At 37.3% G+C, this 26,770-nt stretch overlaps 1 protein-coding gene and 2 long non-coding RNA genes across 5 annotated transcripts in view; 1 reads left to right on the forward strand and 2 right to left on the reverse strand.

The window, feature by feature from the left end:
* Nucleotides 1–786: 786 nt before the first annotated feature.
* LOC127946822 (uncharacterized) lies at nucleotides 787–4,082 on the reverse strand. The gene is made up of 3 exons (XR_008151178.1): nucleotides 3,769–4,082; nucleotides 1,973–2,078; nucleotides 787–1,542 (listed from the first exon to the last, which is right to left on the reverse strand). It is a non-coding gene; the product is annotated as an uncharacterized LOC127946822 (long non-coding RNA).
* Nucleotides 4,083–8,091: 4,009 nt separating this feature from the next.
* LOC127946820 (uncharacterized) lies at nucleotides 8,092–9,340 on the forward strand. The gene is made up of 3 exons (XR_008151176.1): nucleotides 8,092–8,313; nucleotides 8,761–8,809; nucleotides 8,904–9,340. It is a non-coding gene; the product is annotated as an uncharacterized LOC127946820 (long non-coding RNA).
* Nucleotides 9,341–10,488: 1,148 nt separating this feature from the next.
* Nucleotides 10,489–26,770, reverse strand: part of rassf7a (Ras association domain family member 7a) — a 37,174-nt gene continuing 20,892 nt past the window's right edge. For all 3 annotated transcript variants that reach the window (XM_052543592.1, XM_052543593.1, XM_052543591.1), the window contains exons 2-6: nucleotides 16,162–16,320; nucleotides 15,025–15,887; nucleotides 13,771–13,945; nucleotides 12,847–12,933; nucleotides 10,489–10,758 (exon numbers count right to left, since the gene is read on the reverse strand). In XM_052543592.1, coding sequence (XP_052399552.1) covers nucleotides 10,727–10,758; nucleotides 12,847–12,933; nucleotides 13,771–13,945; nucleotides 15,025–15,887; nucleotides 16,162–16,264 — 1,260 coding nt within the window. In that variant the 5' untranslated portion in view covers nucleotides 16,265–16,320 and the 3' untranslated portion in view covers nucleotides 10,489–10,726. The remainder of the gene's footprint in view (nucleotides 10,759–12,846; nucleotides 12,934–13,770; nucleotides 13,946–15,024; nucleotides 15,888–16,161; nucleotides 16,321–26,770) is intronic.

Raw genomic sequence — 26,770 nt, forward strand, 5'->3', positions numbered from 1 at the left:
ATTGTTGTGAGGTCAACTAATATGGATTTTATGATGGCTAAAGCCAATATTTTAGAAAGTCGAGAGCAAACAAAGATATAATTTCACACTATTTAACCCTCTGGAGTCGATTAACGCGTTTTCATTTTACTGTTTGCTTCGTAATGAGAGGAATAAGACATAATTCACCCCAAAAAGATGTGATTTGGATTACCTCAGAAAAAAAAGAATGAAGCGCTTTATCAGCAGAGAAAAATGGGTAATATATATATATATATATAATATACAAACTTGTACTAGTACTAACTTGTACTTGTATTAACATTTTACTAAGTAGACTTATTTCAAATTCCTGACTAAATGTATAATCAAGTGAAACATTATGAAGTTTCAATAACAATTTACACTACTATACCATTCAAAAGCTTGATGTAAATAATATAAATGTAACTGAAACAAATGTAACAAGCAATGATGTTCTTTTCAATTTATCAGGATCAAAATCCTGAAAAAAAAAATATTCTCAGCTCTTTTAACATTATTAATAATACTAATAATAATACTACTTATAATAATAATAATATTTGTTTTTTGTAGAAAATCGGGATTGTTAAAAAGGATTTCTGAAGGATTGTGTGACTGGAGTAATGATGCAAAAAAAATCAGCTTTAAACGTGAGCTTTGACTGTCCCTAATAAACTGTTTAACTGCACTCGCAAGTGGATATTAAATTATTTTGTGGGATAATTAAATATATTCTTAATAAACTACAAACATAAAATTATATACTTTTATTTTGTCCTCACATTCTTTCTTGTTAATCTTCCCTCTCAGTCACACACCTGACTGAAAGATTCATTATGCAGCTCAATATGCGGCTCATTGTGCAGGCCTTTGTCTTCTCAGGTGTAAATCACAATGATATTCATTATAGTTGACGCCTACTCGCATATGACTTACCAACAAAAAGTGTCTTGGACAATTTAAATAAATATATTGTTTTCTGTGAGTGAGTAAACAAGATGATTTTCACATAATTTATAAAGAAAAATTCTAGGCTACAAGCTCCAGTTCTCAAAAATCCCGGGAACCAATGTTATGTATGTGTTTTATGGCCTTATTCAAGTGATTTAACATTTTTAGTTTTTCACTAATCACGCATAACATTTTTTTTTTCTCAAAAACACAATCATGTACATACATGATGCTCACATATTATTATAGCCCAGTTTGTGATGATTACAGTGAGACTAGACTTTACCCATTTAGATATTTATAAGAAACTGAAAAAAACACAAATGTCATGGCATGACAAAACTTCTCCAGGCCCCAAAAATACCCAGACTCCAGCGGGTTAAGGATAAATAACAACATGCATTGCTCGAGTTACCAGTAGTAAAGAATTGATACAAAAATCTCCAAACTAAGACCAGGTTTAGTTGCTTTAAGGGAACCGTCTCTGTTGATGACCACATCTGATCTGTCCATGAGGAGCATGCTTTGACCACTGAGGATGCTGCCCAGCAGATCTGGTACAGGGGCTTCCTCTGCAACATCTGTCACCTGTGGGACACTCACACTTTAGAGAGATCAAAGCTTGGGGGGGTTAGAGATTTTGACTCGTAATCCAAAGGCAGGAATTGTCAGTGGGGGGAGTGAATGTACAGCGTTCACTCCCCACCCTCATTTAGCTAATTAAAGTTTGTGTTTTTCTGTCATCTCATTGTGTGTACCAAATATATTTGTAGAAATGAATTGTAATTACATAATGACTTTCAAAATCTGGAGTGGTTACCTTTATTTATTTGTTAGAATATGTCTAACTCAATATTTTTACTAATTGCAAAAGTCAATTAATCAGTCGATTAATCGCTATAATCATCAGTAGATTAATTGATTATCAAAATAATGGCTTGTTCCATTCCTACAGAGAAACATCAATAAAGAACACAAAAGTTCTAATGTTGTGGTTTTACATTTGCAGAGTGCTCACCAGTTTTCTTCTTGATTTTGACTTCCTCACTTTCACATCTCTTCGCTCCCATGTTTGATCTTCCCCGAGGCGGCTGAAGATTTGCTTTCGGTTTTCCTCCTTTTAACTGTACAAACAAGTAATATAACCCCATTCGGATCAGACAGAAACAACAAAGAGAACCAGAAGTGGGCACATTGAATTGATCAAAAGTGACAGTATTGACATTTACAAATGATTTATACTTAAATAAAAGCTGTTCTTTGCATTTTCTATGTATCAAAGAATATCGGGAGGTGGGGTCACATTTTCCACAAATTTATGAAGCAGCACAACTGTTTTAAACATTGATAATAATAATAAAATGTTTCTTATAATAATAATAATAAATGGTTCGATATATATATATATATATATATATATATATATATATATATATATATATATATATATATATATATATATATGCAAAAAATTAAGTTTTGCAAAATAAAATAAAGTTTTGCAAATGAAAATTAAAGTATTGAAAAAAATTAAGAATTGCAAAAGAAAAAGTATTGGGAGAAAAAAATGAAGTGTTGCAAACAAAAATAAAGAATTACAAAGCAAATGAAGCATTGCAAAAGCAATGATTTTGCAATACATATTTTCCATGGTCATATCTATTAATTTATTTGCAACACTGCTTTTATTTTGCATGTCAGTCTAGTTTGAGCTTGCGATGCCGTTTTTCCTTTGCGCTTCACTTTTCTGCATGTCTCGCTTTGTGGCACTGTTTTGACGAGGGGGTGGAGTCAAGGGACAGGGGCGTGTACAACACTGGAAGTGACATCATCGGCCGAGACACAGCTCACTGATCCAGGTACTGTCATGAAGAGCAGAGGCTTGTGAGTGGATCGTTTATTCACTAGCATTAAAACATGCATGTTTTCATTTTATTTACTTTATTAAGTTTCACGCTTTAACGTGAAACAGGAAACTCTTGAATATTCACGTATGCTCTGTCCAGTTTCACCAAAAATTTCAGAAACTGAATATTTCAGAACACCGGCTGGAAAAACTACAAATCCTACGAGGAGCTTCTCATGAATATTAATTATGAAATATTTAAATATTAAATATTAATGAGCAAGATGACCAGGTAAATTTAGCATGACTAGATTAATATTAATGAACTAAACGTTCAGCTGTTGAAGACCATAGCAACAGGCACAGCCCTTTCGAGCAGTCTTCAAGTAATCTGTTTACATTTTTATTTATTAATTGTAGTTTTTTTTTTTTTTTGCTTAATGACGTTACTAAAAAGAACATTATGTTGTGTATTTGGTGTAATGCAATGTGTTTATGCAGTTTAAGGTTTAAAAAAACACAATTATTTTATGTATCTTATGTCATTATGCTCCTCTATACTCCGCCTTTCCTAAACACATAAAGCTCATTCATCTGAAAAGCGAGGTGTGCTCTGATTGGCCAGCTATCCAGTACACTGTGATTGGACGGATACCTCAAGCATGTGACGGAAATGTTACTCCCCTCACCATACTGTGATGCTGTGTCCAGGACTAGACAAAACCAATAAAACCCATTACAAACGAGACATTTGTTGCATCCAGTAGGGACACAATTACTGATCATAATGACTTATACTGTACTGTGTTTTTATGCATTGCGTTGCGTTGCATATTGCGCCACATAGACATAAAACCATGCCTGCATTTGTGATCGTAGAAACAAAAAACAAGTGCTACTCTACACTGCTCAAAACTTGGGTTTGAATCATCAGTGGCAAATTCTTTAAATATAAAAAATGTACTTACAGGCTGTGAGTCAGAAGCGCCAGACCGTCCCGGCAACGTCTGAACTGCCCATCTTTATTAAACCAGCCTTTGAGCACAGATCCATTGTAGGCTACTCTGCAAACTCAGGAAACAGTCCTCCATAAAATGCGTCACACAGCATCACAGGTTTGAGTGAGGAACGGCCTGCAGATTCGACGAAGGACACATGTGATGACCCCAGGCTGGACTCTGCTTCGGCCACAGTGAAAGCCAATGCTGCGATCCACAGCACGAAGTTGATGTATTTCCTCAGTGACCAGCACGGATCAGCTCCAGGCCTGACGAAGCAGATATCGTCCTTTTGGGAGACCAAACAAAGTAGTTTCTCTTTCACAACAAAACACACAGCATCTTCACAACATAGCGGCAACAACAATACTACAGCAAGAATAAAAGTTACGCCTTCTTTCTTTGTGTGAACATTTGGGAAGTGTTATGCAAATCTTCCTACACAGTGATGTAGACATGTGGGGGCGTGTTAGGATGAAGCGTTTTGAGGGGGGGTGTGGTTGACTCTTAACTTTTATAAAGAATATCTCTTTGGGTTTGAGACTTTAGTCAGCTTCAGTTTCAGCTCTTTCTTATCTAGAGCTTGTAACACTCCAAAGAGAAAGGAAAAATTTAAATCGCATCATTTAATTCACTAGCATTCATGATCGCTTCATAAAATATTGTTTATATATTTACACTATATTGTTTTTCACCTGCTGGTCAAAATGCATTTTCAAAATTGACTATACATTCTGATAGGGTTGCTGTCCCTATTAAATTATTAATTTATTTTAGTTGCGGTATTTAATAATTTATTTAGACAAGCAATGTGAGCATGAAAAATGTTTTAAATTGATTGGTCAGTATGGAGGCCCCAATGAGACATGGTGAGATGAAAATAACACAGGAAGAAAATGTATATTTAAATCTCTCACAAAACAGTCACGTTCCCCCAAACATTTTCAGTTTTCTCGCAAATCTTTTGCATTCGCCTGCAAAAGTTTAGCATTTTCTTGCTAAACAATTGCGTTTCCCGGCGAAACTTTGTGTTCACTATTAAAACTTTTGCGTTCTCTCACAAAAATAAAGTTCCCCGGAGAAACCCCGCATTTAATCACAAAACTTTTGCATCTTCTTCTCACAAAACAACTACATTCCTCCAATAATTCTTCCTCTAAAAATTTTCTATTCGCTTTTGTGTTGAAAATAATGAGGTAACGTTAGCCAATAAGTTTTTTTTTAGAGCGAATATATATATATATATATATTTATATATGTGTGTGTGTGTGTGTATGTGTGTGTCACCCACATGCTAGTAAATGCAAAGTTTCTTGGGGGAACACTGTGAGAGAATGTTAAAGTTTTGCTAGTGAATGCCAAAGCCACGGAATATATTTTTTCCGTTTCTTTTCCCCATCTTCCCATAGGTCGCCAATACTCCAGCATTGTCTTGTCAGTCATCTCTCCTTATTCTTGACCTGAGATCAGTCAAATCTGACTTCTGCAGCTCTTTTTGGATGCAGGGTTGCCAAGTCTGCGTTTTTTCCACAGAATTGGGCTGCTTTTAAACTGTTGCCATTGATTGATTTTCTCAAGTGGGTTAAAAAAATATTTCATGAATTACATCTATCTGAAATGATTGTATTGAAACATTTTGCATTCTACCTGTGATAAAACTTTCAAGGACTTTTTCATTAACTGTTCCCTCCTGGTGGAATGACCTGCCCTACTCAGTCCAAGCAGAGTCCATAAAAGTCTGCATGAACCAGAAGTTGCTGCCAACTTTATTTCAGAGTAGTTAGTGACGTATTTCCATCTGAAATAGAATATTGAATAGAGGACATGGTTTTATTTTTGTGCTCCTCGTCTTTCACTCATAACTAAGGGTTGGAGGAGTGTGTTTTCAGGATATACTGCCAAAGCTGACTGATGTCATCAAAAAAAGGAACGCCATTTCAGAGGGGAAGTAAATGTTCAGATTTCGATTAAAATAAATTTTAGCTGATTAAAGGGGGGGGTGAAATGCTCGTTTTCACTCAATATCCTGTTAATCTTGAGTACCTATAGAGTAATACTGCATCCTTCATAACTCCAAAAAGTCTTTAGTTTTATTATATTCATAAGAGAGAGATAGTCTGTACCGATTTTTCCCGGAAAAACACGACCGGCTGGAGGCGTGACGTGTGGGCGGAGCTAAAGAATCACGAGCGCCAGTAGGCTTTTGCGTTGAGAGCGTTTGGAAGCTGTGACATTACCGTGAGGGAAAAACCATCATCCAAAACAAACCATGGCTTACAGTCAGATTCAGCCGTTTATTTATGATCCAGAATCAGATCCCGAGGCTGAAACTGAACGAGAGCAGCCACAGCAACGACTCGCTCCGAGCGGGGCTCGAACCCGGGTCTCCGATGGGAGGCGGACGCACTAACAAGGAGGCAGAGATATTTTAAGCAGTTTTACTCACCGCCTGCGGTTCCAACACACAATCGTGACCCTTTTTCGTTGGGATTGCATCATCCTTTAAAAATAACCGATACGCAAATCCGTCGTCAAACTGGGCCTTGTTTGTAAAACAAGCATCTTCGAAATGCAGGGAACAAACAAAAACACTTGCACAACTCCGTTGATGCTCTGTAAAAATAAACTCCATCCACTGGTCCCTTAATGCTGTTTTTTTTTGGTAATCTGTGCAGGGTTGTCTTGCCCTGGCAACCAAAAACACACTTCTTTTGTGACATTTCGGTCTCTCGCTCTGATCAGTGAATGTCTCGTCTCTGCTCTGCTCTATGGGAGCGCACACTCTTCCGGGAGAAGTGCCTCAGGACCCATATAAGGAAATTCCGCTCCATCTAACGTCACACAGAGCCATACTCGAAAAAAACTTTCAGAAACTTGTGACAAACCGGAAGGAGTATTTTGGGAACAAAAATACTCCTTCAAACGTACAACTTAATTTTTGAAACTTTGTCCATGTTTAGCATGGGAATCCAACTCTTTAACAGTGTAAAAAAAACTCAGTATGCATGAAATAGCATTTCACCCCCTCACCCCCCCCCCCTTTAACTTGCATGAATTAATTGTTTACATCAAAAATAGTAATGTACGCTAGTAAAGTAAATAAAGTCAATTTTGATTTCATGCAGACTTTAATCATTTTCAAGAAACAGCTGAAAACATCTCTTTCATTAACTCTATCACTCTCTATTATAATGCTAATTCTAATTTTATCTGCTTGTTTTTTATTATTACAAAATTGACCTCTAACATTTACACTCCATATTCTATTTCTATTCTACTTGTTTTATTTAATAAGAAAAAAGAGCCTTTGACACTTTAGCACTCTCTATTCTTTCTACTTATTGATATATATATTTTTTTTTATTATAAGCAATGACCTTCTAACACAACAACAAATTATCTATTATTTTTCTGTTCTATTGACTTGTTATGTTTTTATTTTAAAATGACCCTCTAACACTAGCATTACTTGTTCTTTTTCTATTCTATCTACTTGTTTTCTTTTCATTTATTATAAACACAAAACAAGCAAACACACACACACACAACCCTTGCTACATATACTTTAGGAGAAACCCCGCCTACACTGTCCTCTTTTTGGAAAATTAAAATATAGTCACCCTTATTTATCATATTTTCATTTTTCTAAATCAAACGTTTATTTTAAACGCCATGCCCTCCCTACATCATTATATCTATATATTTATTTATCTTTATTTCAGAATCCTAAAATGTATGTATTAACTTAAATAAAAAAATGTAAATCAAAAGCCGTTCTAACTTTCAAAATGACTTTTCGCGCCATTCTCCCTCTCCCTCTCTCTCTCTCTCTCTCTCTCTCTTTTTCTCTTCGTACGTGCACATCCACACTAGCTTCATGGCTTTACTATACACGGGCGAACAAAGTCCAACCACTTTCAGGACGCGGGGGGAGCTCTTTTTTTCTAAAACACGTAAAATCAATACATAATTGTATCGAACGAGCAATTTGAAACCAGATTCCGCTTGCAATAACCAAAACGCAAAGTATGATGTGTAACTTTCTAGAGACGTACCACAAAAGCGGGAAATTAGTGCGCTGAAAATGGTTCATTCCTAAAGTACGACGTGCAAAACCGAACGCGCCGCACCCCGCTATAACTCTGAGAAAATCCACCGAACAGATGATGCTCCCAGTCAAGCCCCTGCGACGCTGTAATTCGATAGTTCCATTTAATAGGCGGGCTTTCAGTGGAAAGATCGGCCAGCTATTGGCTTACGGTCACGTCAATCAAGTGCTGATTTGAATTAGCAGGTCAGGTTGCAGTTGCAGGGGAGTGGGCAGGGTTGGGATAGATAGCGCCAGTGAGCTGAACTTCTGCTGCTGTAGTGTACTATTATCAGTTTAATACTTTATTTCAGAAATGATTTTATTTGACGAAAACTGCTGTAGCCTTGTGTGTTTTTATCATCTCCATTGAGAACTGTTGGATTTGCTCTTCATCCAGTAATTAACGGGTTTATCGGGAAGTTAAGGTAAGTGTGGCTTTTTGCTCTATCAAAATAATAAAAATAATATTAATCGCTTTATTTGAAAGTGACAGGCAGATATGCTTACATAATTTTATCCTTTAATATATCTGCTTCGTTTTCCTTGTATTAGACACTTGTATAGCGAAATATGGATGTATTGTACTATCATTAATATTTCATATATATATTAGTGCTAAATTAAAAATTGAGACCTATTTTAACAAAACAATTTTACTTTTATTAAATTAAACACCGTGTTTCATCCAGGCCACATTGTCGAAGAATATATCATTTTTTTTCTTTTCTTTTTTTTTGTACCTCATATGATTAGCATATACTTATCATATATTAATATAATTATGCAAATGAATTATAAAGAAGATATTTGCCCGTGCTCGTCATCTCGCAGAGTTGCAGACCTGTCATCTAAACTCTGTTGTATGTATTCAGATGTTTACAGGGATCCAGTGGCATCCGATCCTGTGATTTCTGAAAGCAGGTAAGCCACTGACTAACGCACATTGCGCCTGTTCTCCACTCCACTGTGCGTGTGACAGCGGCTAACCAGCTTTTGGATGTGTGCCTGACTCCAGCAGCCTTGGGGACGTCCCACCAGAGACTCCTGAAGGGGTCGAGGCGGACACGGTCAGTGGAGAGACGCTTTAGGGTCCCCCGTCCCACGCATCGTGTGCTGTGATCAATGGAGATGTGGTCTGACATCAGTGCATACGTGCAGCGTGTCACAGACATGTGCTCCTGATTTAACTTGCATCTCTAGATGAAGCTGCTTCACTCACTCATACTTTATATTTAACAATAATCTTGTTTTCTAAACCAACTGTTGAACTTGTACAGTAATGAAAATCCAGTAGCTGTGGGAGTGTCTGAGCTGGACTGAGTTAGCTGTCCTCTCCTTTAATTAATCACAGTAATAACTCAACTTTCATTCTGATCAGCATCTTCACTTTTGGTTAAAGAATTATATTATATTGTGAAAATTAGTCAAATAAATCAAAAAGATTCAAATAAATCCCAATGTTTCCGTGTACATTATATCAAATATATTTTATAAAATCTAAAAATATAGAAAATAAATAAAACAATTTTTAATTATGATAATGTGCTTTTAGCAATAAAATATTAAAAGTTGTAGGATTTCGCTAAAGAAATGGGTGGTGCATTAACAATAAAAAAAAACAATAAAGAAAGGTTACATTTGGTAAAAAAAAAAAAAAAAAAAAAAAAAAATATATATATATATATATATATAACAATTATTAATAATTTTCACTGCTTTCATTAAATTATATCACATACAAAATAAATCAGAATTTTTTAGTTTAAAATGTATTATATCATAATCATAATTATTAAAAATCCTATATATATATATATATATATATATATATATATATATATATATATATATATATAGATCAAATAAATCCTAATGTTTCACAATACAAACATACTTTCAGCACCAAAATATTAAAAGTTGTGGTGTGATTTTGTGAAAGAAATGTTTAACAGTCAACAATCATATTATTTTGACATGCCACTTCATAAAATATAGATCTCTCTGATTTCAGACATTTAAAGTGGTTTATAGTTACATTTGGGGTAATATGTATATTTAAAAAGCAAATCGATTCTAATGTATGGCTGATAACAGTCAGTGTAACGAATGTTAATGGCTCTGGCCCACATAAAGGAAATCATCACAGATTACTGATCTGATCTGATTGGATCTCATCTGCACGGCCTTCAGTTGTGATTATCGCCTTCAGTGAAATGAATTAAAACATGTCACTCCCATGATTAATGGAGATGCGTGAGGCACGGCTGTTTTTGTGTTTATCAGTATGGATGTATCGTATAGCGTCTGTCAGCGAGTGCTGATGAGGATCGGGTCTAATCTCACTCTGCTCTTGATCTGATCCTCACAATCCACTCTCATACAGTTAATCACGAGATCTCAACAGCCGAGCAGCTCAGACAAACATCTTAAACTCACTGGGCTTTTACTGTATCACAGTGCTCAGTCATATTCAAAGAAGACTTTCAGAAAAAGATGGCCGCAGTTAACTGAACGCCTTTGTGGTGACATGAGCAAGAACAGATCTGTTCAATCAGAAATCCCTTTATAAATGCTTGTCTTTCCATTAAACGGGAATCATCTGAGACACAATGCACAGTCTTTATTGTTCTTAAATATGTACACAAAAGTATAAGTTCTCGAGATAAACTCTGGTGGTATTTTACAGTAAATACATGTTTTGAAAGGTACCAAAAAGTAGTAAATATATATTTCATATATACAGTGAATATATAACATGAATGGTTATAGAGACGACAGCAGAGAGTTGAATATAAGCAGAGAGTCATTATAAATCCTTAGCCCTGTGCTTCAGCTTTATTACCGCCAAGACGAATCTCTGGATGTCAGGACTGTAAGACACATAGAAGAGTAAACTGAGTGATGTTCAATCATGAGAAGTAGAAAAATACGGCATCTGCGGGCTTTCAGACACATTCCCATGCACACAGCAGCCGAGAGAGAACAGAAAGACCCAGAGAAACGTCAGTGTATAAACCCTGAGTCTCAGCTCTCGCTAAACCCGAAACATACTGCCTCAGTCGTATATGAATGTGCAGTACAGCCCAAGGCATTGATAATGTGAGGGAGGCATGAATTTAACCTCATTTGTTCTTTGGAAACAGCAAATACACAAAAAAGGAACAGGTACAGAGCAGAAAAACAATCGATCACTGGATAAACATCTACACAAATATGAAGTTTTGTCATTTATATGTTGTTTATACAAAGACAAAGTCATTATGGGAAAGTTTCCCTTTACAATATTTCAACTAGTCCGACTTTCAAAAAGTCTCCGTTTTGTAATTGTTTCAAAGTCTACGAGTACAGAAATAGTTTGTTCATATGTTTGAGTACTTGTGGTTCACTTTAAATACAACTGTTTTCTGTACAGTGTTCACAATCTTTGCACTAACATTCAGACGGTTTGGATCCTTGTTCTTACAGGAGACAAGAGCTCACACACGGAAGCCATCCTAAAGGGATAGATCACCCCCCAAAAAATGAAGATTTTTTATCATTTACTCACTCTCGTGATGTCCAAAATCATATGACTTCCCTTATTGCATAAAACACAAAAGGAGATGATTAACAGAATGTTCAAGCTGCTGCTTTTCTATTCAGAAGCAATGCAAATGTGCTCTTTTATTCTTATGAATAAAATACATATTTCTTTTTAAATTCAAACATTTCTTAAGAATGTTTTTATCTTTTTTTTAAAAGACTAAACAGAAGCTGTATTTGAAATCCTGAAAACAATATTCTTAAAATTCCTTCGACTAAAACTTCCCAAAATCCACAAAGGTTGCACGTTTAATCAATTTATTGGGTTATTTGAACATTAAGCATTACAACATAAGGCTAGCTACATATAATACATTATTAGAGATGATTTTGATTTTTCAACGTGTTCAACAAATCCAACCATATAATTAAAATATCACCTGACGTTTTCTTCTCAAAAAGATTATTTTGAAATGTAGACTTCCTGAGGCTGTCGAGCTCAAAAAACAATCCATTAAAGTATCATAAAAGTGTCAAATGTGAGTTTTGCACTATATTTCACGTTTATAAGTCTTCTGAAGTCACATGATATACTTGTGTGAGAAAGAGACCCAAGCTGAAGTCATTATTAAATGATAATCTACACGCACTTATGCATTTAAACTTCTCACATTGATGTCGCCTTAGTTTTACATTATTGTGTCGAAGCTAGTTCAGCTCAAGTCTGGGAAAACATTCCTGGTTGGAAAAGAGCAACGTGAACATTCTTTAAAATCTCTTACATATAAGTCTGGAACCCGAAGTAAAGTAAATGACGACTGAAATTTTCCTTTTTCGGATGAAATATCCCTTTAATAACACACACACACACACACACACACAGCTGCACGATAAATCAACAGAACAGCTGGTAGGACTCGAAACGTAAGGACACCGAACTGGGACAGAAGAGCGTAAGGAAGAAAAAGAGTGTAGAGCTCAAGGGAACATGGCAGAAACACTTTAGTTCGCATCAGATATGAAGTCAAATTACATCTCCGTAAGCAAAAATATCTCGACTTCAACAAACGTTTTTTAGCAGCTTGTCAAGATGTAATTTAAAACCAACCCACTATCCCTTTAAACTAAAGTGTTGAAGAGCACAGCTTGTGGTAACACTTCTTTTTGAAAGGCACTACATACTGACTTCACAGCATATGTAACATCTATATTTACAGACAGAATTAGCATTTACTGTACATTAGTAGCACTGAAAATATATCGGTTTTGGATTGAACTACGGTTATGGTGCGTAAATTAGTTGATGCAATGCCTTTCAGCTAAAGTGCTACAATAATCCGGCCAGTTGATCAGAAGAGGGCAGGTTAGGAGGGCCACCATGCAGGCACCTTCACCCAGAAAGGGCTGCACCACGGGCGTCTATCACACATACACACCCTCAGGGTTCAGGCTGGACACCAGGGGGTGCTGCAGGTTGCGCGGGTGACCCAGGAACTGCTTAGCAGTGGGACGTGGGGGCGAATCTGGGGGAAGTACGGAGTAAAATATACAACAACATCAGTCCATATTAACATGAACCACAATATGACCGTATTATTTGTTCAGTATACAACCAGAAATCAATACAAGGAATGTTGTAACCCACAATGCAATGCATTTTCCACAAGACATATTTACATTAAATTGAAACTTCGGCACAGCTTCAGGAAGACTGGATGCTATGTTCTGAATAAATATGCTTAAACAAACATAATGAGGTCAAGTGATAAAGTGCAGAGATTGAGCATTGTGTGCTGCATAACTAAGGTTCACTTTATCTCTTACCATCAAATGTTTCCTTTTAATTTAGCAAACATCAGGTATCAGGTGATTAGCATTCATTTGTAGTGCAATTTTGTTGTAAAAATCGTCAGATGTGCAGGTTATACTGTAGCATACTACTAGAAACAGTAAGAGTAGTATGACAGCACGCGGTTTTAAAGTCAACCGTTTAAAACCACACATCATATGTTTGCAGTTCAGTTGTTATGTCAAAACTGTAGGCTCAGGTTGAGCACATTGCATTGTGGGATATAGTATACCACTGAGTGTATTCTGTATAGTGCACATTATAATAAATGTATTAACACACTTGCGTACTCAAAGTATACAAAAAATGTGTGAGTACTGTATGTGTGCATTAACACTTTACAATTAAATTATGCAGTCAAAACAAAACTACAATTAGTTGGCAGTATACAGTAAATAATGTGTAGTATGCAGTAAACAGTTTGCTAGTATTCCATTATTAATTGATTTTCTCTGTTCAGTTAGGTATATGCACCTGCAGTAGATTGAATGTGTGTGTGTGTATGCCATACCACTGTCTTTGTGTGTGTCGTGCTGTTGTTGAGTCAGGTCCAGTTGTTCTGGGTGTTCACCGAGGTCTGTGCGGGGTTGAGTTGGAGTAGGCAGGGCTCCGGCCTGCTGGATAAACTGTTGTAAATTACACTGTCTCAGCTCCTTATTCAACTCCTCCACTTCCTCCTGCTTAGCCTACACTCAGAGAGAACAGACAATCACAAACAGCCTGCTTACTAGAATAACAATTATGAATACGAGTTATTAAAAACTCACTTTTTTTTGCATTGAAGTATGTGGCCAACAACTTCCTATCAGATACATTTTAGAATATATTTTTATTAATTTAGCATTTTTAAATGTTTTTTTTTTTATTTATTTATATTTTGTTTTTAAATTTAGTCAATTAACTTTAAACAATTCCTTGTGCACTTTTCATTGTTTGTGTTGTTTTTGATTTTTCCGTAATTGTAATTCAACCCGTAGTCACAAGAGGGCGTATTTTCTAACAGCAATAACAGTCAAGGCAGTAATATGTGCCCTGTGGCTCTGATTACAGTAATCTTATGATTTGTTCTCTATGGGTACGTCTGACACCTTTCCGGCTGTAGTTTTCATTTGTTTAACAAGACAAGCCAAATTCAAATACAGACAAGTCAATGGTAACCACAAAGTATGTGACGACTGAGTTGCTATTTGAAAACTATGATAATTCACCATGTTCTGTTGAAGGATCAACCTAATTTGCATGCATGACTTGTCTAAGAGGAATAGATTCTGATTATGTAAGATCCGGTCCGTCATGGTTGATTGCTTTCTGGCAGAACACACAAAGGCAGGCTTCTGAGTGCCACTGTGGTGTGAAGTAGTTTAGATCATCTTCACAGACTTGCAAGTATTTGATTTAAGTCACTGGAATACTGAAATGCTGTTATAAAACTGAGGCTGGTTCATAATTACGTACAGTTCAAAATATATGCATGCAGAGCAGGAAAAGAAACTCATTAAATAGGTGTACACCTTTATTTTGTCCTTTCAATGCATAAAATGCACAGTTGCATGTGTGTCCGAATAAAAACATTTGTTTCTGTGCACAAGAAAAGTCAGAATGCATACCCAATCCAAGAATAATTTCAAAAGATGGGTACCTTAGTTCACTTTCAAATGTTTTCGTTCATTGATCATGCACCTCCGCAGAGGGGACCGTAATACCCTCCTGCATTTGCAGCCAATGGCTACAAACCTCTCTCTAGGGCCACGCCCTCTCTGCTTACCTTCAGCAGAGTCTCCGCCCTCCCCAAAGCCTTCTCAAGCTCTAAAAGCTCCGCCTTCGATTCCTCCCCCTGCTTTTGTCGACTTTGAAGATCTGCCTCGACTGCCCCCAAAGAGTCTTTTGAATCGGACTGGGTGGGCAAGATGTCCGCCTGTAGCATTTCTCTCTGAATTTCCTCCTCAAGCTGCATGGCGCGAGTGTTGAATTCGTGCAACTTTTGCCCGCAATCATCCAGTTTAGCATGCAGCTCTCCTAAACGGAGCTTCATCCCACGCTCCCTTTCGGTCTCTATCCTTAGTTCCTCCTCCCAGGACTCCTCGTCCACCAACTCCTGCTGGTTCCTCCACAGGGTCTTCTCCAAAACTCCCATCTCTGCCTGCAGGGATGACTCCTCAGCAGACGACTCTTCCCAAGTCTTGAATTCCTTGTCGACTGCCAACAGCCGAGACTCGAGGGCACGTAGCTGCTCCCGCTGCTGGAGAACATGCTGGAGCACCTCCTCTTTAGAAGGCGCCGGAAGGTACTGCGCGTGTGGAACTGGGGACGCCCTCTGTTCAGGAGACGGTGTTGTACGAGAGTCCTTAGTTTTTACACGGGGAGAACTGGAGGGGCCCAAGTTGAAGGTGTAAGATTTCTTTGGCAATCCCCGTTTGGGTTCTGATGTGGGAGGCTTGGAGTGAGGGAGGCTGCGGTTGTGTAGACTCTGCTCTTCATTGCTACTGGGTCCAGTCCGCCGCAGGAAGAACTGCACCTCGCTGCTGTGTTGGCCCAGTTTGGCCAGGGACTCCAGTGGGCGCTCATTGGCCAGAAGTTGGCGTTCGGTGTCCCTCAGTCTCTGAATGAGAACATAACGACCCGTTTGGCCTGTAGAGACATCACAGGGGTACAGTAGTTAGAGTCCAACAATCTGTAGTATTATTATGCGGACAATCCCACTGGATCTAGGGGAACTATCCTAAGGTTACTTCAAGTGTCTTGCTGAAGGCCATTTTGGCAAGGGCTCGTGAACCACCACGTTGTGTCCATCCAACTTCCAAACTACTAGTTACTACCCCAGATCTTTAAAAGGCTTTTCAGGAGGTCAGGTGTTTTTGATCGAGAAGGAACTTCTAAACCTTCCAGACCTAGAGGTACTTACCAATGGCTTGGGCGAGTGCAATGACCACGTCCTGGCATGATGTCTCCTCTGACAGGCCGCAAACCACTCGTACAACTCCATCCACCCAAACTTTCAGCTCCATCAGAGACAATGAACACAGATCAGCTTACATCAGCAATGCATGATAACGTCTGGATTCTGAAACGACAAAACCGCAATAGTGACAAGTTAGTGCAATGTTTCTTCACAGTCTGAAAGAGACTACATTACAACATAGAGCGAAGAATGAGGATAATTAAAACCCACTAATTTTCTGTGATACACTGCAGGTCTGACTTTTGATTAAATTGTTTATGTGTGTGTGTGTGTGTGTGTGATTTTTTTTTACTTGACACAACATCTTAAAAAGCATTAATGGCCGAAGACACACATATGCATAGAACAGTTAACCAAACAGTGCACAAGAATCCCCTGTCCCAACTTTAAGTACTGAAATAGTTAAAAAATCATATATGGAATTCAGAACTTGAGTGGCTCATCGGAGTCTAAACTCCAAAATACATCCATAAAGAAAACTCAAGTTATTTTCTACGTTAATGGTTTCTACCTTATTGCTCCAACCCAGCCATGAGACATGAAATTGTGATTGAACATCAGGTCCAGCGTGTAAGCAAATTTCAAGAGTTATTATTAGCAGGAGGTTGATAGACTCATAGCTCTGCTCCAATTAAATGCACTGCTGGCTCTCTTCAAAGACATTTCAGCAGATGAATGCTTAAAGGAACAGACAGGCAGAACGTTGTTGTTCTGAGACTGCATGTGCTTGCATGTGTGTCTGACTCCACTTTGAAGCCCCACAGCAGGAACAGATGGCGCTGCTAAGGTAAGGTGTAGTATCCAAATGCTTCAGTCATGCAAATATTGAATGAACCGCTGTCTGGGAGATTAATATAAGTGAGACATGTTGGTTCGGTGCACTTTGACTGTTGCATATTACACCCTTTATGAGGAAATTCTATGGTAAAGTCTACCGCATTAACTTATGAAAACATTTAATAGCAGCATTAAGAGCATTTAGCAGCTGCCAAATACCCAGTGATGGATGCTCCATCTCCAGGCCTTAAAGACAAGTTTAACAGAGAATGAATACAATTAAAGGGGTCATGAACTGAGAAATCAAAATTCCTTTGATGTTTTAACATATAAGAGGTCAATGTACTATAAAAACATCCTGTAAGTTTCAAAACTCAAAACATTTTATTAAAGCCAGTCTGCCAAAGCGACAGCTTGTTGAATGTGCCTCCTCAGATGTTTCAGTAAGGATTTGGTCCTTTATTCACTTTATTTTACCCACGGATTAGTTTATAAACAAAGCTGCACAATTCAACGCAGGATTTTCAGAAAGATTGAGTCTACGATGCTGTGAATATATTGGATCTGACAGTAATGCCCCAGCACACAAGTGTGAGTAAAGTGTTTTATTACGTGGTCACTATTGCTTTGTCTGTCGTTACAGATCCTTTGATATGTACTAAATATTCATACATTTTTAACCTTAAATCACAGCAGTGATCTATGAAGGATGTCTGTCAAACATACACAATTGTTAGCCAATCACAGCATATCTACAATCCTTCACTCCTATTCAAACAGAGCAATCTGATGAGGGGGTCCAAACAGGACCGAAAATATTACTTCTAAATGATGCTTTTCTAGGTGAAAATCTTGATAACATTATAAGTGGACCTCAGAGAACAGTACAAAACAATAAAAAACTGTTCATGACCCCTTTAAAGTGAAAGGAGCGTGTCAGGGTCATATTCGGCATCAAAATCTAAATAGAGAGTTTTGTATGCATTTCAATTGTGTTATTTTCATACGACTAATGGTCAATGCACAATGGCTTCCCAAACTGTCAATATTGCACTGCAAATATACATTTCTGCAAGTAAAACATCTTCTAAAACATCTTAGTTATTTCGAATACTTTTTCATTTTGATTTTAGGGGCGAAATGAACATTTTCATAACATTCACACACACAACTATTTTTTAACACCCAGAGACTGAGTAAAGTGAGATGTACGTTTCTGAAAAAAGCCACATGGCATTTGAGTCGTCTAAATAAATAATTCAAACCACCCTGAAAACACCTACTTGCAAGAGTTTGTAATGTGGACATTTTCCAAAAACAACATAGATTACAAAACCTAGTGGCACAGGACATAAAACACAAAGAAGTGAAGACCCAGCCTTCTCCTGAAGTTTGAGATCCGTTTTCTCTCCACCTGCTCTTGTAAGCCTCTTAATCTACTGTTTTTCTGTTCTTCAAAAACTCTCAGACAGTGCTGGCCAACTCTGAAAGCATTCTTCCTCCCCGTTCCCATTCGTACTGAAGCGGAGGAATGCTACCTTGTTGGCCTGCGTGTAGAGAGCGGAGAGTAAAACAAATCTTCTTTTGTCTCCTGTACCTCGACCAGGCTTGATCTCCCCAAATCGAGTCCGTGGCCTCAGGGTACACTTCTCAACGCAGCCCGCGGTTGCCATGAAAACAGAGTACTAGACATGAAAGATGAATCGCAGAGGAATCAACAGGTGCCAGACGCACCGGGCTAGTCTGGCTTAAAGGGTAAGTTCGCCCAAAAATGAAAATTATGTCATTAATAACTCACCCTTATGCTGTTCCAAACATGTAAGAGCTCCTTTTATCTTCGGGACACGTTTAAGATATTTTAGATTTAGTCCGAGAGCTCTTAGTCCCTCCATTGAAGCTGTGTGTACGGTATACTGTCCATGTCCAGAAAGGTAAGAAAAACATCATCAAAGTAGTCCATGTGACATCAGAGGATCAGTTAGAATTTTTTGAAGCATCAAAAATACATTTTGGTCCAAATATAGCAAAAACGACGACTTTATTCAGCATTGTCTTCTCTTCCATGTCTGTGTGTGAGAGAGTTCAAATCAAAGCAGTCTGGATATCTGGTTCGCGAACGAATCATTCAGTTCACCAAATCAAACTGAATCGTTTTAAACGGTTCACATCTCTAATACGCATTAATCCACAAATGACTTAAGATGTTAACTTTTTTTTAATGTGGCTGACACTCCCTCTGGGTTCAAACAAACCAATATCCCGGAGTAATGCATGCACTCAAACAGTACACTGACTGAACTGCTGTGATGAACACCGAGCCGAGCCAGATAACGAACAATAGACTGACTCATTCACGAGTCAAGAACCGGTTGCATCGGTGTTCGGATCACCAGTGGTTCTTTCGGACAGTTCGATTCAATAAACCGGTTGAAGAAAACGGTTCACCGGTTCTTTTGCGCTCAACGTAATGGCGTCATTGGCGATAATTGCCCTTGATTCAAGCCTTCGGTTTACCCACACCCATAACACTAGCACAGAATCAGTTCAGAATCAATCACCAAAAGAATCAGTTCAGTTCAGACGCCCTGTGTGTCGGTCTGTTTCACGCTGAATCACACATGCGCAGTATCATCAGCTCCTCGGTTCACGAATCGGACACGTATGACAGAAACGGTTCTTGACTCGTGAACTATTCAATGTTTTGTTCGTTATCTGACTCGTCTCGGTGTTCATCTTCAGTTCTCTCTTCACATCAGTTCAGTCAGTGTACTGTTTGAGTACATGAATTACTCCGGGATATTGGTTTGTTTGAACTTAGAGGGAGTGTCAGCCACATTAAAAAAGTTAACAGCTTAAGTCATTTGTGGATTAATGCGTATTAGAGATGCGAACCGTTTAAAACGATTCAGTTCGATTTGGTGAACTGAATGATTCGTTCGCGAACCGGATATCACAAACTACTTTGATTTGATCTCTCTCTCACAACAGACACAGAAGAGAAGACAATGCTGAATAAAGTCGTCGTTTTTGCTATTTTTGGACCAAAATGTATTTTCGATGCTTCAAAAAATTCTAACGGACCCTCTGATGTCACATGGACTACTTTGATTATGTTTTTCTTACCTTTCCGGACATGGACAGTAGACCGTACACACAGCTTCAATGGTGGGACTGAGAGCTCTCGGACTAAATCTAAAATATCTTAAACTGTGTTCCGAAGATAAAAGGAGGTCTTACATGTTTGGAACGACATGAGGGTGAGTTATTAATGACATAATTTTCATTTTTGGGTGAACTAACACTTTAAGTTCACTGCATTCATGTTAGAACAGAAAAAGATATATTCTAGCATTGCGACTTGACTCACAGCAGGCTTGCGTTTGAGATTAGGGTGGATCGCTGTCACACGCTTGGATCTGTTGACTCCCATCTCTCACAAACACTCGCACATGTCCAGACCCACCGCTTCAGAAACGCAGACCCACCCCAGACACATCTATAACTTCCCTGACCTCCTCCCTTCTGAGCGCGTCCTCCAAAAGCTATGATTACTGAAATGATCCCATTCCTCTCTCTCATCATCCTCTTTGTGTTTTGCGGGCTGTTGGGAATATGTCCTGTGGAGCAAGCACTAGCCAGTTTAAAAAATATTTTTTTTATTGAAACTACTACTGTGCAACGTTGCCGTTAATAAATCATTGCAAATGTAGTAAACAGTAAGAGGAGTGAACGTCTCGTGACAGATAGAGGAGTTTCACATGAGCACACATCTGTAGAATGTAGCATGTAAACGTCATCTTGCACTTCAGAGGAGGAGAGATACACTCTCTGTTAGCAATTCAGCTTTTTAATACACAAGTGCAAAAATGTAAATGATTCATAAGCCAACGCTGACATTACACTCGACAGCTTTGTCTATTGCTTAATCTACTGAAGTACTAAACTTGTGCTAAAGACAAACCACCCGAGCAACTATCCATAACACCCTATCAACCTTGTTACCAGAAACCCAAAACTGTATAACAACACTCTTTCAACTACCCACAAACCCAGGTTTGTTATTCTGGGACATTTCCACACCCCAAAACATGACAAAGTGAAACATGATTGGTTGCTTCATCTGTCAGTCATATGTCCTCTTGGGCGGCCTTGGCCATTCAAAGCTCAGTCTGAGGGTCTAGCTATGAGAGACCAAGCAAGACATAACTTAGCAAAACCAACAAATGCCACGCAACACTTTAGCAATCACCTAGCTTGGTGTTCAGCCAAATATTAGCCACAATATAATGTCTAAACTCAGAAGGTGGAATAAATTCCTCAAATGTATGTTCTTTGAAAAGCTTGTGATTGACAGTTCTGTCTGTTCTTCACTATATAAATCGTTTTTTCTCGATTTATACAATATGAACCCACGCAAAAAGCCATTTGTAGCCTATCACATGCAGTTCAGACACTGTTTTCTGTCGCAGTTGTTGAGGTGTATATATCCCATGGTGCATGTCATCTTCAGCCCCCATATATACACAACAACTGCTCTTAAAAAATACCCAAATGAGAACACATCTGTGTCCTACTCTGACACAAACACATGGCCTTAAACAAAAACGCTGATTCTGGCCATGTTTGGATCATCTTTTTTTGGGTTTGTAATTGTAATTATTAAGAATATTTTCTGTTCTCATTGAATTACATAGGTCAAGACATTAGTGTACACCTAAAATATAACAAGGCAAACACACATTTAAAATTGAATCTTTCTCCTCTTAAAACAAAAAAACGTTGACATCACCTTGCACTCATGGGCGTGTGCCAACTTTTGACCAATAAAAATGCTTTCAAGAGTGACAATGTTACTACCCCAATACCATCTGTAACTGACTGGCAATAACAAGCAGTTAATCATGGTTCATTAGCTTGATTTAAACTGAATGGCTAGTGGTTCTTCCCCAAATTCTTGGTTCAGTGGGAAATATGTCAACGATGAAAGGAAAACTGTGCTTGTCAAGCCATATGATTGGGTCTTTAATGTATAAACTAAAGTGTACTTGAGTTTTGACGCGAAAACTTAGCATATGCGTATAGTTGAATGCATAGTCTTTCAAAATATACTTTATTTGATAATGTGCGCGCTCAACACATGCACACTAGAAAATTTCATCCTTTCCAGTGTTTGTGCTGTTTCACTCCAGTCATCATGATCGATAAATTTCTTTGTACTCTTTTAAACTAGAGTTGCGTGTTTCTCTTAACCCCTTCAAACAATCGCTCTCCAAGGTTTGCACGTAGTCAGTCATGTTTCATAGAAATAAACATTTTACTGTACATTAATGTAGCAGATATTATTTTGAGACCAATTCTAAACACGTATCCCAACACTACAAACCATGAAGGATACACAATGTTAACATCACAGACACCAAAACAAGATGTAGTTTTATAATAAATCTGATCCATCACAGTTCTATCCAGCTTGTGAACGAGCTAAGAAAAATAGCAACGCTATAAATTGTGAAGCGTGTCATTTCTGCACTACTAGTGGTACTGAACGGAACTGCAATCTGTTTGAGTGGAACATAACAATACTGTATAGTAACGAAAATGTGTAAAGGTTCTCCCTAATAAATGTAGTTGGTGAGTCCAATACATTTGAGCAAATTAGTTAAATTACCAAATTACTTTAATTTAGATAATTATATTTAAAAAAAAATTATTTGGTCAATTCTGAAGTTGTTTTGCTGTGAGTTATATTGTTTTTTTTTTTGTTGTTGTTGTTGTTTAAGTGCAATATTCAGTTTTCTAGGTTTTGAGTCTGAGAAATGCTGTTCTCATCGTGTAAAAAATAAATATATATATATATAAATAATATATAAATTCATTCTATCATTTACCACTGTCCGAAACCCCATTCACTATGAAAAATGTTGATAATAGAAATAGTAGAATACATTTTTTAATACATTGTTATAATTCTTAATAATTTGTATATCATAAAACAAATGTTAATTAGTCTAACTGTAGCCTGTCCAATTAGAATTAAGCTCAAATTATTCAAATTATTGCCTTCCTTTTCACTTTTTACAATACACAAACTCTTATATATCCTTCTCTGACCACATGAATTCAGCACTGAGCCTTTGCCTTTAGACAGAGGAATGCCGAGGGCACCAAAAGTGACCAGGCTTCACCCCTAACCCAAACAAAGGCAGCCTGGGAAAACAAAAGAGGCTGTCTCCACTCGCTGCCCAGAAATCCCAATCTGGGCTTCAACAAGTGGGATAAACACAGTGTGAGAGAGACTGCAAGTGTGTGGGCAAGCATTTTTGTCAAGCCTCCAATGGGAAGTAGCATTTTGGGCTTCTAAATGACCGTTGCAAAAACATCACAAATTAAGGCCAATCTTGAGTCCGACACCATCTGGAAAACCAATTCTGAGAGAAACCGCAAGAATCTGTTAGTCTTTGAGTATAAAGCATGGGCTGTAATTTCTTAGACTTAAAGACAGGTGGGCGGTTTTCACTTCTCGTTAGATGAACCATCCAGGTGTAAGCAGATGGAAAATAACATTAGCCATGTACAACAAGCCCTAGAAGAGCTTTGAAACATTAATTTCTCTTGTGTGGAGCTTTGCTGTTCATCATAACCAACTAAATGTGTTTTTCCACCGAGGAAATTAAATCAGGAGTATCCGTTTACTGACATTACTAAACAACCGTACCAATTTTAGGCCATGTATGTGTCGTCTTCACTTCCAGACCGTCTCTATTCTGCAAATTTGCTTGCATGCAGCGTGAGACTTCAGGTTCATGAGTTATTCAGTACTCTTTTAGCACGCTGGCTGTGCTAAATATTTTAAAACTGTGTTCTGCACTTCTTATAATGTTGCATTCAGTTCCAAAATTACCGAAATGATGAATATCAAAGCCTGAGGTGTAAAAGACAGATCGCCAACAAAGGAAGTCCTGAGGCATTGGCCTATTTTCAATGGAAGAGGGAACAGATGCACCTACTGTGTGTGGCTATATTAAAACAAGACCAAACTCCCTTGTGGTCAAATTGTATAGAAGTGGATTTTTTTTACAGGTGCACAAACCGTACATCCATCATCAAATTCCTTCTGAAGTGAAACTTCTTGAAGTCAGCGTGAAATCAAAGTTGACCTAGTTTACTTTAAAATAATAGTTTCATTGGGCAGGATTCAATGAAGCAGGTTATTTTTAATATAAAAAGTTTGTCTTTGTAATCTATAAGTGATGACATTTTACTATGATGGGTCAGGATGGTGGACTAGTCAACTAGTAACTCAGAGGAGAGTTTATCTTTTATTTTTTGGTAATTTTATTTATCTTAAAATGGGTTGTGCTTAAAAGATTAATTATTATCATTATTCCTAAATGTAATTTCATTTTTATGTGATGTTAACAAACTAGTCAGTTACAAGTCGATTGACGAGTTAATTATTTATTTATTTTTTTAGTTTTATTAAGCTTAAAATGTAGGTGGTGCTTCAAAGATGAATAGATGAAATGCCAGTAATTTGTTTATAATCCATATTTTATATTTAGCCATGTAGTCATTTAAATTATTTTACTTTTTTTGTATTCCAAACTATCAATATTTGCTTATATATATATATATATATATATATATATATATATATATATATATATATATATATATATATGCATTTCACAGTCCTTTAGTGGGGTAGATTAGGAAACTGTGGTTTTATTTTAGTTCATAAATAGTTGACGGTGCTTTAAAGTGAATACATTGAGAGATTAAATGGTAGCACCGTAAACTTACACACCACATTTCTTACTTAACTAGTCAGTACGTGAGGTTAATTCGAAAGTTAATCTACATTCTACATAGGAGTAAGATTAGTTCAAAAACCATGTTGAATTCAACCCCCAGCAATGTAGCAGTTCATCACTTTTCCACATTCCTCCACTGGTGAAGGTCAGGGCAGGCACGTGCACAGGTAGGGCTCAACCTGTGCAGAGCACATGCCCTTTTTGCCCTTACACTCCGAAGTGCCCTTTTTTTGGTGGTGTTTTTTTAAAAAGATTTTATCAATGCTATTGGTCACCCTTTACGTCTGTTTGTCTGTTTTACAAATATTTCGCAAATGAAAGTTCTTAAAACGAGCTTGTGTAAATCTTATTTGATCCTCAAGCTGTCAGTAAGCTGATAACTCCGCCCCCTCTATATTCATTGAATCAACTGAAGTTCCACAGCAGCCGCACAGCAGACAACAGCTGAGCTGAACAAAGTTTTGTGAAGGGTAAATAAATATCTTGTTGTTTGAATAAGTACTACTAAACACTATGTCTATAAAGGCTCATATTTTATTTATTTGATGTATGACTGACTCACTGACTGAGACATGTGGGACGTCGCTTGAGAGAGAGGGCTAGCATTTGCCATCCAGTCATAGCCAATACATAGCCAACACTTAAATAGCCTGTGCATATAGTAGCATTTCATCTTTTATAAAATGCGATTTAGGCCAAATGCATTTTACCACAGGAAAAACTGAGCGCTCCGTCTATATAGCTAACATTACAAAAACTAGTTTGTAACCTGTAGATGAAAATTTAATGTGATGCTGGTGTAGCAGTTGATTCTGTTCCCCTCGGAATGTCTGTTCCCCTTTACGCAAACATACTACAATTCTTGCGTAGTTGCCGAGTTACTATACGTACGATCAGAACTAGCGTGCGCAAGAAGCATGGATGTACGGCAAGTTAAATAGTTCAAAATACCGTTTTTTCAACTTGAAATATAAAAACATAAGGCAAAAATAACGGAACAACTGCAAGATGAATAATAATAATAAAAAAAAAAGAACATAAACGGGAGTGTGAGAATCATTTTACTATGCTGCAGTGTAGCAAGAAATTTGTCCCTTTTTGCTTTCCTTACATCCAGGTGTGTTTGGTGTATTTGCATGCGGGTATGTTGCCAAATCCGTGGAATTTAGGCTACTTTGGGGAAATGTTTGATTAACTATTTGGTTGGGTTTATTACACGGACCTGGCAAACTGAGGGGAAACAGACATTCCGAGGGGAACAGAATCGGCAAATTCACATTTGCACACATTCGCTGGTCAAAAACTATATATTGATAATAAAACAACATATAATTAGTTTTTTAGGCTAATCATGTTAAGGTATACTCTCCGCTCGTCCTCACATGCATAATATGTAGTAAAACATGGTTTTACGACAGCAATGTAGTAGTAACTAAAAAACAATTACAGAAGATCTCTGTGAAATCTTTATATTTTATTTTATCATGCAGAATGTAATTCATGATTCATTCCAAAGCTTCATCTATTTGATCCAAAATACAGCAAAAACAGTAATATTGTGTAATATTTTTACAATTTTAAATAACTGTTTTCTATTTGAATATATTTTGAAATGTAATTTATTTTTGTGATCAAAGCTGAATTTTCAGCATCATTGCTCCAGTTCAGTACTCTTCAGTGTCACGTGATCCTTCAGAAATGCTTTTCACTGCAACTGTACTTTTCACACTATTTTTATTTATTTTTTTCATTGCTGGCTTATTTTAGGGAAAGTGTAGTGAATAAGAGACCCTCAAGAGACCAACATCCCTGGTCCACCACAGTATCAAATTTTTGCCAGGTAGGCGGATACATGTTGGATATGTAATACAAATTAGCTTATAAAACCAAACAGAATAGCTAAAAAAGAGAATCTATATAATTGATATAAAAAAGGGAGGGGGTGCCCTTTTTCAGTTTCA

Source organism: Carassius gibelio, chromosome A25, assembly GCF_023724105.1.
Source record: "Carassius gibelio isolate Cgi1373 ecotype wild population from Czech Republic chromosome A25, carGib1.2-hapl.c, whole genome shotgun sequence".
NCBI classification, from domain to species: Eukaryota; Metazoa; Chordata; class Actinopteri; order Cypriniformes; family Cyprinidae; genus Carassius; species Carassius gibelio.